General features: G+C 48.7%; 2 protein-coding genes and 1 gene segment (V, D, J or C); all 3 read right to left on the minus strand.

Annotated features, from left to right (window-relative positions):
* Positions 1-4,433: 4,433 nt before the first annotated feature.
* Positions 4,434-8,472, minus strand: LOC110285238 (granulocyte-macrophage colony-stimulating factor receptor subunit alpha). Of its 2 annotated transcripts, XM_021151239.2 has the most exons (12): positions 8,390-8,472; positions 7,327-7,420; positions 7,085-7,239; positions 6,862-6,982; positions 6,578-6,707; positions 6,238-6,413; positions 5,951-6,078; positions 5,815-5,844; positions 5,516-5,645; positions 5,322-5,418; positions 5,131-5,212; positions 4,434-5,031 (listed from the first exon to the last, which is right to left on the minus strand). In XM_021151239.2, exons 2-12 carry the CDS (start codon positions 7,418-7,420, stop codon positions 5,002-5,004), a joined length of 1,173 nt encoding a protein of 390 aa, XP_021006898.1. In that variant the 5' UTR covers positions 8,390-8,472; the 3' UTR covers positions 4,434-5,001. The 2 variants fall into 2 exon arrangements, with proteins under 2 accessions (XP_021006898.1, XP_029328519.1); XM_029472659.1 differs by lacking the exons at positions 7,085-7,239; positions 7,327-7,420; positions 8,390-8,472 and having other exon boundaries at positions 5,577-5,645; positions 5,815-6,078; positions 6,862-7,036.
* Positions 7,713-12,932, minus strand: LOC110285339 (mast cell surface glycoprotein Gp49A-like). Its single transcript, XM_021151409.1, has 7 exons — positions 12,907-12,932; positions 12,720-12,772; positions 12,241-12,542; positions 11,830-12,096; positions 11,527-11,615; positions 8,390-8,496; positions 7,713-8,014 (listed from the first exon to the last, which is right to left on the minus strand). The coding sequence occupies exons 1-7, from the start codon at positions 12,930-12,932 to the stop codon at positions 7,713-7,715; spliced, it is 1,146 nt and encodes a 381-aa protein (XP_021007068.1).
* A 1,682-nt stretch (positions 12,933-14,614) lies between these two features.
* On the minus strand, positions 14,615-14,962 carry LOC110285340. The segment is given in 1 exon segment: positions 14,615-14,962. A coding segment is annotated over 1 exon segment (348 nt).
* Positions 14,963-15,300: the final 338 nt, after the last annotated feature.

Consider the following 15,300-nt stretch of genomic DNA (forward strand, 5'->3'; position numbering starts at 1 on the left):
TTTTTTATAAGACTTGCCTTGGTCATAGTGTCTGTTCACAGCAGTAAAACCCTAACTAATACATATACTAAGAAGAAAACACCAAAAATCAGCAANAGGATTACCACTACTTACACACACGTATAAATAATTTTAAATATCAGCATTCTCAATTCTCCAGTCAAAAAGCAGACTGAATAAAAGGATCAAGAAAGAATGGGACAGGGAAGTAGAGCACATAGACCTATGTATGTAAACATATAGATATATAGATAGATATACATACATACATTTTATACAGACAGACTTATATACATATATACACATTTATTGGATAGAGCAGAGTCCCAACAGTCACCCTTCATTTTTAGACTCAGCCTTTTTATAGCTTCTTAGACAAAAAATAAAATCATGTCACAGATAGAATGTTACACAAAAGGGAGTAACAAAAGGATGTTAGTAAGTTCAAGACAATATTTCATTCTCTAAGCTTGTATGTTCAAAGGAACAGTTTCATATTGCCTTATTATTTTAAAGATTTGATGTAAGTACACTCTAAGTGTCTTCAGACACACCAGAAGATCCCATTACAGATGGTTGTGAGCCACCATGTGTCTGTTGGGGATTGAACTCAAGACCTCTAGAAGAGCAGTAGGTGCTTTAACTGCTGAGAAACCTCTCCAGGCCCCAAATGGCCGTATTTTATACTAGTGCACACCTGACCTGAAATGATTGTTTTTTCCATGATCATTAATTTGTTCCAATCCTATTTCTCTTCTTAGTACAACTTATAAAAGCTCATTCTATTTCTTATTATGCAGCCTTTACTTACTATTCTATGAGGAGGGGACACATTCTATTCTTGATTCTAACTTTATTATATCTTTCTGGAAAAAAACCAATTAAAACCATCTCATTAAACATTCTTCCTAAAAATATTTGAACCAAGGCAGGAATTCTGTAAAGTCATTGATTCATCTAAATTGTGTTGTTTTAATGAAAGTTCCTCTTAATGTTGATCTGCAGAAAATTTGTCCGATAGGGTATGCTGATGCTCAGGAATCATTAGGATATGTAAGAGTAACATGAAAGGCATATCAATAGGAAGAAGCAATTCTTGGATGAAGTGTCTGGGATCTACGCCTCTCAGAGCTCCCCCATAATAGGTCATTCAAAAAGGTGGACCACCTTTAGAAAACTTGCTTGCCATGTCCTTTTCTACATTGCTTATGCCACTGGACATTCAATCCTTTGCTTCTAGGAAGAACTTGGACATCTAGGGTGCTGTGCTCAGCCTTGACACTCATGTTATATGGGGACTGGGCTTATAACAGAGCATTTCCTTAGAATGCATTCTCTAGGTTCCAATCCCCAGCAGCAAACACACAGAAAAGACTCAGAGTAAGGTAGCATAGTACCTTACTAAGTGGGAATCCTGATTTAATCCCGTATCCTAGAGAATGGAACTCAAGAACATAAATGTCTTGAGGGAAAGAGGTAGGGTGAGACCAACAGGATGGATAGTGTCTGTCCTACAGAGAAATCCCATGATAGAGAAATAGAATGTAAAACAAGAGGCCAACAAGTGAGGGGCTGGTGAGATGAGGCCTTGTAGCACTGTGGGATTTGCTTAATCCAACATAACTCAAATACGAGGTCTAGGCAGCTAACAAAAATTGATTGTAATCAAGCTGCTACTGATAGATCAGGGCAGCAGAACAGACTTGGAAACTGAAGTATGACCATGAAGCAACATATTTAAAGGATAAAACCATAGAGCAAGGGGGAAGGAAGCTGGACACTGTCCAATCATATTTTGACATAAGAGATTGAGCAAGGAGTTTCCATCAGTTAGGATAGGAGTTAGTCTCTGGATATGGGAACATGTACTTTTTTGACCATGCCAGCAAGAAGGAGAAGTTGTACCTGAGATATGTGAACTCAAGCAACTGTTTGTTTACAATAGAAGCTGTCTAACTATTGGGAAGTACCCAGCTCCACTCTGGCCTGGGATCTTGACTTTTTTATTAAATAGAGTCTGACAATGATATAGTAGCACTTAGAATAATGTTTTTGTTTTGTTTTGTTTTTGCTTGTTCTCAGCAGCAGCAATATTGGTCCAGGAAAATCCTGGGGCACCTAGTGAACATGTCTAGAGATCTGGGCAGCTGCCACTGTTCTGCTGACAAGAGTCTTTTCAGATGAGCTGGCTGTAGGGGAAATGCTACAAACTCACAATCCAATGGAGTCCTTAGAACAAGGACCTGGACCCCAGAAAGTCCATGAAAGCACACGCTCTATGCTCTGTTGTTATTGTATTACACAGTTCTCACCCTGGTGCCTGGGATTCAGTTCTCACCAGGTTCAGAACTGAGTCATTGTAGCGGCAATCTATGTCTGGATAAAATAGGAAAGGTAATTGTATTCCTAATGTTTAAGAGTGACACCTTCTCTGGGAAGTGGTGTCGCACGCCTTTAATCCCAGCACTTGGGAGGCAGAGGCAGGCAGATTTCTGAGTTCAAGGCCAGACTGGTCTACAAAGTGAGTTCCAGGACAGCCAGGGCTATACAGAGAAACCCTGCCTCAAAACAACAACAACAACAACAAAATAACAACAACAACAACTAAGAGTGACACCTTCATGATATCAGGGATTTTAAAGTATGGCTTCCCATGAGAACATATACCCCTCAAATGAACATTTGCACTTAGCCTTGTACAAAAGACTATGGTTTGGGTCTAAGGTCTAGATTGTATTCATTTTCTCTGCCAGTTAAATAACTAAAATAGGAGAAATCCACAGCATTACAGGCAGCGGTGTTATGGGGATGTCCATGAGAGATGACTCCTAGGACATGGGTTTAAACCAATAGAATATCTCTATTAGCCAGCAGGCAGTAGTACTTGGTGTTAGGGATCCCAGGGTTGCACCAAACCTTCCTCAGGGTGAGTTTTAAATACCAAAGCCATATTCTAGGTTGACATACTTCAAATGGTAAGAACAGTTAGCCAGAAGCAGAAGTACAATAGCCAAAAATCCTGGTTAGTACTGAAAGATCCTGACAGAATGTAAAAGGTCACAGAAGCCCTGAAATTGGCAAGATAGATTTCATTGCTAGCAGAATAGCTTCACTGATTTAGAAAAATAGAGGTGCACAATGCTCTGGCCACTCCTTGAACCCATGTGTCTGCCAATGTTTTGACCGTTCCTTGAACCCATGTGTGTGCCTACTGATGAAGCCCATTGCCAGGTGTTTGTGATATTGGCTGCTGGGAAAGAGTCAGAAAATCTTCCCAGCAACCACAGCCAGGACAATCCGGAGTTGCTACACTTGCACCAGACTCTTTCCTTGTACCCCTCCCATACCCATTTCTTGAGAATAGACATTGTTTAGATCTGGAAATCCCCTACTACCCCCTTCTCCTTTCCCCCCTGAGGGCCTATAAAAACTGGGACCTCTTTCCCCTCGTGGTCGACTCCTCTACCCCTGCGTGGGATATGAGTTGTCCCCAGAGCTCTGGCTTTCCCCAAATAAAGCCTCATGTGGTTTGCATCAAACTTGGTCTCGCTTGTGAGTTCTTGGGTGTCTGCTATTGTCCCGAGGACTGAGCGAGGGGCTCCTCTCAGAATCTTTCAGTACATTTAGGGACCTTCTCAGAACTATGGACTTTGATGGATTTTTCTTTTATTTATGGTAAATGGTACTGTCCATGTGCTCAGGTTTTTGTTTTTTTGTTTTTTTTTGATTCAGTTAAGTTCTGTTCCACTAGTAGCTGGAAAAGAAGGGGGAGAAACAAAAGCGACCTGGAACAATAGGTCTCAGGACAGCCAGCCACCTCCATCTTGATGAGGGAGATTAGTCAGAGGACAAGATGGTTGCCATCCACATGTCTGTCGCCTTTCATCTTGGTGAGAGGTCAATGTGCAACCGAGTGACAGAACAAGGAAGTGGACATGCAGACAACAGACATGCAGGCGCACCACCTCCCTTCTGTTTTTGGATAAAAGACACGCAATTTTTATTATTTACAGTAAGCCTTAAACAGCACTCTGACAGCCGGGCAGATATCTACCATCTATGTGATTAGAATTTCCTTTTTTTTTTTTTTTTTTTTTTTTTTAATTAATCTTCAGGAGCTGCATGGTGGCTTCTCCTAGGTTCTGGTGTCCTCTTCTGGCATGCAGTCATATAAGGCAGCGGATAGAGCACACGCGCGCGCGCACACACACACACACACACTTACATTGAAAACTAATAGTAATAATAAATAAATAATAAGAAAAAAAGAACCTAGCTTCGGCCCGGCTGTGTGGGTGGCAGAGGCGGGCAGGCAGGCAGAGAGGACCTCTGTGAGTTTGAGGCTACCCAGGCCTACACTAAAAGTTCCAGGCAGGGATGCCGGGGCTACACCAAGAGAAACCCTATCTGGGGCAAAAGAAAACAAAAGCAGAAAAGGTTCTGGCTTTTATTTTACAGACATATGATTCTTCTAGTACTATTGACTATCGAACTTTGATCATGAAGGCACGTTGGATTTTATGACAGAGTTTGTGTGTCTGTGTGTGCTGGCTGTTAAGGTAGAGGTAAAATATTAAGGGTTAGGGTTTGTTAAGGACTGAGCAAACTATTAAGGTGGGGATATGCACGCTGTCCCTGCCATCCCTGGAACTGAGGCAGGAGTACTGATTTTTTGGCAAGTGAGGGGATGGGCGGCCTTGATTGACAGTGAAGGCTTCCCAGTCAGCTGTGCTTCCTGTCGGGGTGGGCGGGGCTGCAAGGGAGGATTTGGTGAGACTGTGATGTGACTGTGACATCAATGTCGTTAAACATGCCCTTCCAGGGTGATTGACAGGATGAGACCGGACACGCCCACTTTGGTGATTGATTGACAGGGCAACAGGGGTCCAGTCACACCAGACGTGGGGGTGGGGAGCGGTCACGATGACGTCTATCAGCATTGCGTCAGTTGATGTCATGAAGTTTAAGTCCTTCCTGTCAGTCACGTTGGGAGCGGGACATCTAGGGCTGCAGGAGGTCCTTCCTGAGGGTCTGGGGGGTGGACGGGGGCCAGAGGTCACGCCTTGGGTTACAGGGGACAAGCCTCGCGCCTCCCCACCCCCACCCCCGTGCGCGCTTGTGACTTTTGACCTCAGGGTTCACTCGCATGTCGTCGGACACCTTGTCCCTGATCCCTGGGATGGGCGGGAAGAGTCGGCGCGTCACCTCGAACCTGGGGGAGAGGGCAGGGCAGGGCAGAGCAGAGTTCACAGTGGCCATCCCCCTGCCTCACTCTCTTCATCCCAGCCATCCCCCTGCCTCAGCCCCCGCCGTTGCCCCACCTTCTGCATGTCACCCCGAGCGCCAGCGCGCAAAGTAGGACCGCGCAGGCCGTCACTGCGTACAGGACCGCACCGGACACTCGCGTGTCCTCAGCCTCTGTGGGGTGGGAGGGAGAGGTCAGGGGACCGGAAGTAGTGCGCAGTGAACGCGGAGGGCGGGTCTCCGGGGAGTGGGCGGGGCCTCCACACATCACCGAGAGGATGGGTGGGACTCCATTCGCCCCAGTGCTTCATCCGCGTGTCGCCCGCGCGCACCTTGACCTTGTGACCTCCGTGGGGGGCGGGGCTGGGGAAGGCGAGGCGGGTCTCCTCCACGACGAGCACCTGGGGGGTGGGGCCGGAAGTAAGAAACCAGTCCCAGTGAGTCCGCGACCACGCCCACCCACACCCAGTCCATCCCCCAGCCTCAGATCCTCCGTCCCCGCCATCCCCCTGCCTCAGGTCCTCTCCATCCCCGCCATCCAGGTCATGCCCCTGCATCAGCTCAGGTCACCTTCCGGGGTGTGCTTCCTGGCTCTGCGCTCTGCGGGAGGGATGGGGGCGTGGCTGAGCATTCGGGGGCGTAGCCAGCGAGCCCGAGGCCTCCGCCCCTCCTTCAGGCCCCGCCAACTTGGAGAGGCCCTGCCCACCTGCCACTGGACCTCAAACTGGAAGTCCCTGGCCGTCAAGGATGCCCAGGTCGAGGGCGGCGCCCACGAGACGGTGCAGTGGGAGGAGTTACAGGACGCGGTGACGTCACGCGGGGGACCGAGTCGCTCTGTGAGGGCGGGGAGTGTGGCCTGGGCTGTCACTCACAATTCCTGCCCCATGCTTGCCAATCATGCTCACAAGCCCCGCCCACAAACGTCACTCAACCTTATGCCCGCATGCCAATCAGGCTCACAAGCCCCGCCCCCGCTCACAAGTCCAACCCCACCAAGCGCCTTCGTGGCCACCACGTCGTCCAGGAACCGCACTGGCCCCGCACCGCTCCAACCGGTCACGACCAAGTAGGCCTCACTCCCCAGCAGTGACAAGTCGTCCGCAATGCACTGTGTGATGGCGTCATCCCCGGGGTCGGGGTGGGCCGAGCATCGCGCCACGTCGTGACCCCTGAAGAGAGGTGGGGCGGGGTCAGAGGGCCAGCGATGACGTCATAGCGGGTTCAGGGCTCACGTCACCGGCGACGTGATGACATCATTGGCCAACCACACCCACGATGCATGAGGGCCTCGCCGGCTCCGCAACATCCCGCCCCGCCTGAGGTCACTGCTCACGTGGAGTTGAGGACGCGCAGCGAGTACCGGACGTCCGCGGGCGCCGCTGGCCCCTCCCGCCACGTGCAGGACAGGAAGCGCGCGGCTCGGATCTCGCAGGTCAGGTTCTCCGCCCCCGAGCCTGCCGCGCCTGACAAGATGGCCGCCGTGAGCCCGACCGGAAGTCGCCGGGCGTCGTCGTCGCTGGTTGCTAGCGATGACGACGCCGGTTGCCGGCGATGACGTCATCGCTTGCCGGCGCTCGCGAGCGATGACGTCACCGGGACGCTCCCGGCCCCGCCCACCTTCGTTGACGAAGCTCAGCCTCCAGTGCGCGGCCGCGCCCCCAACCGTGCCATTGACATCCAGCGTGACACCGTGGTGCAGTGCCATCATCCTCCTGAACCAGCAGCGGCAACCGAAGGGCTGCAGGGGGACAGGGAGTGGGAGGGTGGGGGAGCGCATTGGGGTCACGACCGGAAGTGACATCGGCGCGGGGCGTGGCCCTCTCTCCGGACCCTCATGGACCAGTAATTGCCACTGTATTCCCGCCTCCCACGAGATCACGGTGCATGACGTCACCGTGACGTTCCCCGCGGCGGCCTCGCAGGCCCAGGTCAGCGTCCGAGTCCAGGGGTCGAAGGTCAGGTTGAGGGCGGAGCCGGCGTCCGGCGTGGTCGGAGCTGGATGGGGGCGGAGGGCGAGGTGGCTCTGTTGGACGCGGCCCCGCCCACCGTGACTTCCGACCCCGCCCACCTTGCGTCACTAACCCAGAAGGGCCTGAGTCCCCGGAAGCAGTAGCGTGAAGAAGAGCAGGGCGAGCTGAGCCAGGGGGGGGATGTTCATGGCGCGTGATGATGTCATCTGTCAGTAAGATGAGTGGGCAGAGCCGAGGTGTCATCCTGTCCGTCGCACTAGGGTGGGCGGGGCATTCTCTGGTCCCACCCACTCACTCCAGCATGCTTTGTGGTGGGTACAGAGGCTGGGCACTGCCATCTGAGCCATGCCCCTGTCTCAGCTCCTCTCTTGGTGACGTTATCTTATTGATTCCCCGTGAATCTTTGCTTATATGTGGACCCGCTTTGTCCACGCGGTGGGGAGGCGGTAGAGGGGATCGGGGGTCGCCCTGCCTGCCTGCGGCCTGACTGTGTGTAGGTTAGACCCTCTCCCCCTCACAATCCATCGCCGCCTGGACCCGCCTTTCCCCCACCCCTCCGTGCTCCAAGCTCAGCTGCAGCCACTTCCTCTTTTCCAGTCCCCACTTCCTGTCGGTCCAAGGACGCTCGCGGGGAGTGGGGAGGGTGGGGGCGGCGTCCGTGGGGTCTCCGCAGTCGGGCTTAGGGGCGATCCGCAACTCCCCGCTACCCCCCTCCCCACACCCCCCGCCCCGGGCTTTGGAGGAAACGCTCTTGAAACCATCCCCCTGCCTCAGCTCCACCGTCTCCAGACCCCTGACTCCTGGAGGTGAACCACATCTTCTGACCCCAGTACTACACAGAGGTCAGAGGTTGTGGGGGATTGGCAGGCGGAGGCCATGCCCCCCCAACTCCGGCATCTAAGCCCCCCCTTGGCCTCTGTTACCTCTGACCCCACCCCAAACCATCCCCAGGGTTCAGACCCACGGGTGGTGGGGACCTTGTACCCAAGACCCAGGGCACACACAGTAGGTCTGCATGTCCCACTGCCCTCCCCCTTCTGGTCTCTCAGTCCCCTCGCCCCATCGTTTTCTAAACCCCAGGGTGTGCTGGGCACACAGTAGGGCCAGGTGGGAGGGGCTTCTGGGTGACGTCATCTCAGGCAGGGTGAGGTGGGAAGGGGTGGGGGGGCTCTGACCTGAGACGGTGGCTGCTTGCGATGGATGGTGAGGCCTGGGCGCAGCGTCTGTGTCCGTCTGTCCGTCTGTCTCCCGCTTCCTCTTCCTCATCTGCAGGNTGGGAAACCTAGAGGGGAAGGAACAAGGCAGGCAGGGGTGGGTGGCTGGGTGGGGCCCGGTGACGTCACCGGGGGCGGGGTCCGAGTGTCCAGTGCAGGCAGCATGATTGGGGTGTGTGGTGTGATGTCATATGCGCACAGTAAGTCTACATGCCAGGTGGTGTGACGCAATGCAACCTCGTGCAGTGGGGCAGCACACCAGGACGGGAGCCTACTGTGTGGCTGCGTGGGCACATCACACTACCTTGCACACAGCCTGGCTACACACGGTGTGACATCAGTCACTGCATCTGACCCCTTGTGCGTGCAGCGTGACTGCTCAGCACAGTGTGACGTCGCCGATAGTCTTACCCTGACAAACACAGTGTGACCACACATGTGAACACGTGTTCACACAGTGGGAAGACTGTGACATGCAAAGTCTTGATCCCATTGATCGTATTGGTTCACATCTCCTTGCGTCATCGTTAATTTCCAAATTGGGGAAAACCAAATCTGGATGAAACAGACAATTTTCTACACAGCACAGGTGGGGGCGCCACAGTTAAAATCACGGAAGCCACCTAACGGCCCCAGGACCCAGAACCCAGAGGCAGCCGTGAAGTCTCCCACCCAACACAGCCCAGGGTCAGGCGGACCTGGTGGATGCTTCCACCCAGCTCATTCTGTGAAGCCACACACACACACACACACACTGCGCGGAGATGGACGTTTCCATAAAATCAGGAACTCGTCACAATTTCTGTCCACAGAGGACTCATGAGAGATTTTCTGTCGTGTTTAATGTTCCAAACAGATTTAAAAAAACTGGTAGAGTGCGTATTAATGTCTGCTTCAGAAGATGTCGTGTACATTTAAGAGGCATTTAAACTATTATGAATTATTTTAATGACTTTAAAAATATCAATACTGAGTTGTATGTTTTAAAATAAATTTTATTAGTTTAAAAAACCTGCATGGTATTGTGGGGAATTGCAGGCTGGTCTCCAGTCGATCTGAGGTCTGAACCCCGATGGTCATAATTCACCCTCATGACACTTACTCATGCTCCTTACCACCTCCCACAGCGCCCACAAGAGAAGCATGGTCAGTCTGACCTTCAGGCTAAACTCCTCCCCAGTTACCTAGCAACAGGGAAGACCATAAAAAGGGGTGCTTAGCCCCCACCTCGCTCTCTTACTCCTTTGTCCTCTCACCTCTCACTTCTCTCACTTCTCTCTCCTCTTCCCTTTCTCTTTGTCTTCTTTCCTCTCCTCTCCTCTCTCCTTCTTTCTCTTTCTCTCTAGCCTTTCCTCCCTCCCCCCTCTCTTCTACCTTCTCTCTTTCCCCTGAATTTCTATAATAAAGCTCTTAAACCATAGAGTCTCTGCTCTGCTCCATCAAGGCCCGCTGCACACTCTGGTTAGTGTTGGGAACTTCTTCCCCCATTTCCTCTCTCCCACAACCCTGGTGGCTTTAGCAAAGTAGCTCTGGGTGCGGGGTCCTGCGGCAGGGCTGCCCCTTGGCCACCCCCTGAAGAGTGGGATAGAGGAATGCCCACCCAGGGGATGAGTGAATAGGGTAGGTAGCAGCCCTCCCACACCCGACTGACCAGAGAATAGGGAAACTCTGGCGGGGTGTGGGTATCTTTTTCCTATCCTACTTACCCCCACCTCCACCCCCATCCCAGGCCTCCCCTTTATTTTGTCCCCAACATGGTATTGGTACAGAGGTAGACATGTTGATCAGTGGAATAGAATTGAAGAACCAGAAATAAAACCACACACTTATGGTCACTTCATCTTTGACAAAGACGCCACCCCCCAAAAAAAAAACAATGGAAAAAAGAAAGCATCTTCACTAAATGGTGCTGGTCTAACTGTCTGTCTGTCTGTAGAAGAATGAAAATAGACCCATATTCATCATCTTGCACAAAGCTCAAGTCCAAGTGAATCAAGGACCTCAACATAAAACCAGATGCACTGAATCTAGTAGAAGAGAAAGTGGGAAAGAGCCTTGACCTCATTGGCACAGGGGAAAATTCCTAAACAGAGCTCCATCACCCTCTCATGTTAAAAGTATTGAGAGCAGGAAATCAAGGCATACACCTTAACATAATAACAGTAATATACTACAAACAATAGCCAACATCAAATTAAAAGGAAAGAAACTTGAAACAATCCCACTAAAATCAGAGACTAGACAAGGCTGACCATTCTGTCCCTATCTGTTCAGTATAGCACGTGTAGTTCTAGCTTGGGGAGTACGATGAAAGAGGAAGCTCAAGAGGATGCGAATTGGAAAGGGAGAAGTCAGAGGATATGATAGTATACAAAATCTACCCTCAAAATTCTACCAGAGAACCCCTACAGTTGATAATAACTTCAACATAGTGATTGAATATATAATTAAGTCAAAGAAATCAGTAGTCTTCCTTAAAAAAAAAAAAGATAAGCACACAGAGAAAGAAATTAGGGAAACAACCCCTTCACAATAGCCGCAAATATTATAAAATGTCTTGGTGTAACTCTAACCAAGCAAGTGAAATATCTGTATGGTCAGAGCTTGAAATCCCTGAAGAAAGAAATTGGAGAATACCTCAGATGATGGAAAGATCATCCATGCTAATGGATCTGTAGGATTAATATATTAAAAATGTGTGTCTTACCAAAAGAAATATATAGATTCAATGCAAGTCCCATCAAAATCCCAATACAATATTTTAAAACCTTGAAAGAGCAACTCAAAACTACATATGGAAAAACAAAAACCCCAGGATAGCCAAAATAATACTGGACAATAAAAAAACTTCTGGGGAAATCACCATTCCAGACCTCAACTTGTACTGCTTTACAGTCTTGATTAAAACTGGCTGGTATTGGTACACAGACAGATTGGTCAGTGGAATAGAACCAGTAACCAGAAACAAACCCACATATGTATGGATACTTGATTATTTGCAAAGAACCTCAAACCATACTATTGAAAACAGGAAGGACCTTCAATGAATGTTGCTGGTCTTACTAGCTCTCTGCATGTAGAAGATCCATATTTATCACCTTGCACAAAGTTCAAGTCCAGGAGGATCACAGACCTCAATATAAAAGCAGATCCACTGAATGTAATGGAAGAGAAAGTAGGAAATTGTCTTGAACACAGGAGACAATTTTTGTCAAGAGAACACAAGTGGCCCAGGCTGTAATATCAACAATAAATGGGACCTCATGAAATTTCAAAGAGGATCTCTGTGTAGCCCTGGGTGTTCTGAAACTCACTTTGTAGACCAGGTTGGCCTCAAACTCAGAAATCGGCCTGCCTCTGCCTCCCAAGTGCTGGGGATTAAAGGTGTGCGCCACCACCACCCAGCTCTGTGGTTCATTCTTAAAAAAGCCATAGCATCTGAATGTTCCATTGTGGTTGGGAGTAACAGCATTCAGAACAAAAATTTCATGGGATGGCTGACTGGCCTGATGCTGGGGGTCCAGGGTCCATGAGAGATGGTGTTTTCCTTCCTGGATCAGAATGAATCTGCCAAATCCTCTGGATGAGCCACACTTAAAGAATATAGAGACTCCAGGGGTCACAGCAGTGCTGGGCCAGACTGACAGACTGGGATTTTCAGTATCCTCCTAGGATACAAGGGGCAGTGTGTGAAATGGATATGAGCAACACATATTGTCCTCCAGGATTGGACTCTGAGAGAAAAGCTCCTGGAGGTTAGATCTTCTTCTTAGGATAAAGCACATGCTGGGATGCCTGAGTGTCCTCTCAACTGTCATCATCAGATCCATGGCATCACTGCACTCTGAGAAGCCAGCAGCACTCTTGTAGTAACACTTATATGCGCCTGTATATGTGATTCTCATGTGTTGAATGTTGACCTGTACCTTATTCCTAGATTCCAGAGGGAATTGAGTGTCCCGAGGATCTGCACTTAGCTCTTTATACAGGAAACACTCCTGGGACTCCCAGGACCCCTGACACCAGATACTCACAGGTGTATACACAGTGATCACAGAGCTTGGCTCACCCCAGATGATGAGCTTTGGGAGGTGTCCTGTGAAGAAATCAAAGGCTGAGTCCCAGGACATCTTCCTTCAGACACCAGATCTTAGCACAGAACACTCCCAATGAACAAGGCATTAGCTCATAAATATTTCCCCCATCACCATTGTGAGGAATGGACCCATAGAGAGTAAATTAGAGGTTGTCTCCTCAGAGTGAGGAATCAAATCCTGGGATGGCTGGAGACACTCATCTGCCTGTACTGCAGTCCTGGGGTCCACAATAAGACCTGCGAGAAATCTTTCTCTCAGGGCTTTTTCACATTGAGAGCCACAGGGGATCCCCTAGGGTGTCCATGTGAAACTAAATCTGGCTGTTGAATAGGTTCCCTTACAGACGTAAGCGTCCACTTCCGGTATTCATGTCTAAGGTACAGCAGTCCTGTGAGCATGGCGATCATGGTGAGTCCTGGTAACGTTCGTAGCTGTTCTCCTAGGCCAGTCTGACAAATATTCTGTAACATCAGTAGATATGTCGTTGTCATCTTGAGGGCAGGTCCTTCCTGTCACGGGTTTTCTACATCATAGCTATTATGGGAAGAGAAACTTCTGTAATCCCCTCAGTACAGAGGATTGAGTAAACACCCGGGTCACCAAAGTGCTTTTAGAGAAAATTTTTCTCTATTTCTCACAGATTTCCAACTATCCCTCTGTTTTCCAAGGCAGAGTATATTCACATGCAGCAACATTTTATTTTAAACTAGACACAATCACAGATCCTCATTATGGAAATGTGATGTTGGTCAAACCAGCACAGTGTTCTAAGACAATAGACATTTATGCTCTTTCAATTGGAGAACATCATCCCAAGGTGGCTCCACTGACTCAAGTCACATGGTCTTGAAGGTTTGTCTCATAGCAGGTCAGCTTTCACTCCTGACTAAGCTCCAGTGGTCTTCTACAACTTTGCCAAATTGGCCTGATCTACTGCAACTAAGGACCAGCATTTTACCAAGTCTCCTCTCCATTTTCCCTTGTTTCTGTGAGGCTAACCCCTTTCTCTACACGTTTGCATTATCAAAATGTTATTATTGTGTTGAGACAACTGGGCTTAAGTCCTGCAATATTGTCAACTGAAGTAATTTCTTTCTCCAGACTTTTAAGTTTAGATTCTAGGTATGAGAATGTAGGCACCTGTGGATTTATTATTCAGTCTAGTACTGTAATTTTCCATTCTTCTTCCTGAACTTTGGTGACTAGCTCCTATTATCCCAGAGAGATAATAGTAGCACCAAGTCCTGAGGATGCCTGTATATTGAGGAAATCTATCCTCTGAGGATGCCATAAAAGAAAGATGGTGTTTCCCTTTTCCAGTTTCAGTTGCTGTGAGGTCAGCATGTGTTTCTTGTTACTGGACATATAAGTACTTTACTATGAAAAATGAGAGTATTTACAATGCTAGTCATCATGCTAATATTATTTTATCAATTTCATATAGGTGGCCTTCCATTCACACTTTGGTTTTGTAATTACAATTACAGTAATGGTTCACCACAGCACACCACATCAGGATGACGTTGTTTATTTGCTTCTGCCAGTGCTGACTTATGTGTGGGTACTAAAATCTTTGGTCCTCTCACTCAAATGAAATTGCCCAAACTACTGTGCTTTTAATTATTCTCATACTACTGGAGTACATACGAGCTCAGATCAGGCATCCATAATTAGAATACCAAGAATCACTCTTCTCCATTTGCCTCTATATCACATAGAGGGAATAAAGGACATAGGGTTATGGAGTCTCCAGAACTCATGATATTTATAGCTAACATTATATAGTGAACACCAGAACTATAAAATTCACAGGAGACATGTTTCTTATGAAACTAACAAAGGACAAGGCAGCCAGATCTTTTTTTTTTTTTTTTCAGAAATACTCACTTTTATTCCATCACTAATATGAGGTTCTTATACAGCATTCTGAAGTTCTTCCTGTCAGGAAACCTGAACCCAAACTATGCCTCTGTGAAAACCAAAGTCCTTTCTCCATCCTGGCTGTATCTGAGCAAGTCTACAGGCAAATCTGCTCTGAGTCTCCTCAGTCCCAGGGCAGTTTCCTACTCCTCAAGGATTTCTGACACTCTCAGGATGTGGTTGCAACACTGTGACTTGCACAGTAATAGACAACAGAGTCCTCAGATGTCAGGCTGCTGAGCTGCATGTAGGCTGTGCTGGAGGATTTGTCTACAGTCAATGTGGCCTTGTCCTTGAACTTTTGATTGTAGATAGTTTCACTATCAGAACGATCAATCGCTCCGATCCACTCAAGGCCTTGTCCAGGCCTCTGCTTCACCCAGTGCATCCAGTAGCTGGTGAAGGTGTAGCCAGAAGCCTTGCAGGACATCTTCACTGAAGCCCCAGGCCTCACCAGCTCAGCCCCAGACTGCTGCAGTTGGACCTGGGAGTTGAAACCTGCAAGTAGATTTCTCATAAAGTTGCCCAGTCTGACTTGACTAGTAAGGTTACCCTGAAGGGTGTGCTTACTTGATTCTGAAAGAACCTAGTGGGGAAACCCCCACTCAATTCCCTATTCGGCATGCACCCAAGAATCATGAACAGATGACCATCTTGATGTAAAAACACGAGGTAGTTTAATGACGGAGCTCTGGGCAGTCACGTATCTCCCTCAGGAGACAGTGGATTCAACCGTTTAATGGCGGAGCCATAATGGCAGAGCTCTGGGTTGAACCATATCTCACACAGGAGACAGTGGTTTCGACCAAGATCTTTTAAGAACATGATAAATCTTAACTTTCAATCAACTACTGT

Source organism: Mus caroli, chromosome 19, assembly GCF_900094665.2.
Source record: "Mus caroli chromosome 19, CAROLI_EIJ_v1.1, whole genome shotgun sequence".
Classification (NCBI taxonomy): Eukaryota; Metazoa; Chordata; class Mammalia; order Rodentia; family Muridae; genus Mus; species Mus caroli.

Excerpts from the sequence above, each read along its gene's own strand:
- LOC110285238 (XM_021151239.2), bottom strand. The coding sequence starts at position 7,420 with ATGACATCATCACGCGCCATGAACATCCCCCCCCTGGCTCAGCTCGCC. Across the intron at positions 6,983-7,084 it reads GAATACAGTGGCAATTACTG|CCCTTCGGTTGCCGCTGCTG; the intron begins GTCCATGAGGGT and ends GTCCCCCTGCAG. Across the intron at positions 6,414-6,577 it reads CTGCGCGTCCTCAACTCCAC|GGGTCACGACGTGGCGCGAT; the intron begins GTGAGCAGTGAC and ends ACCTCTCTTCAG.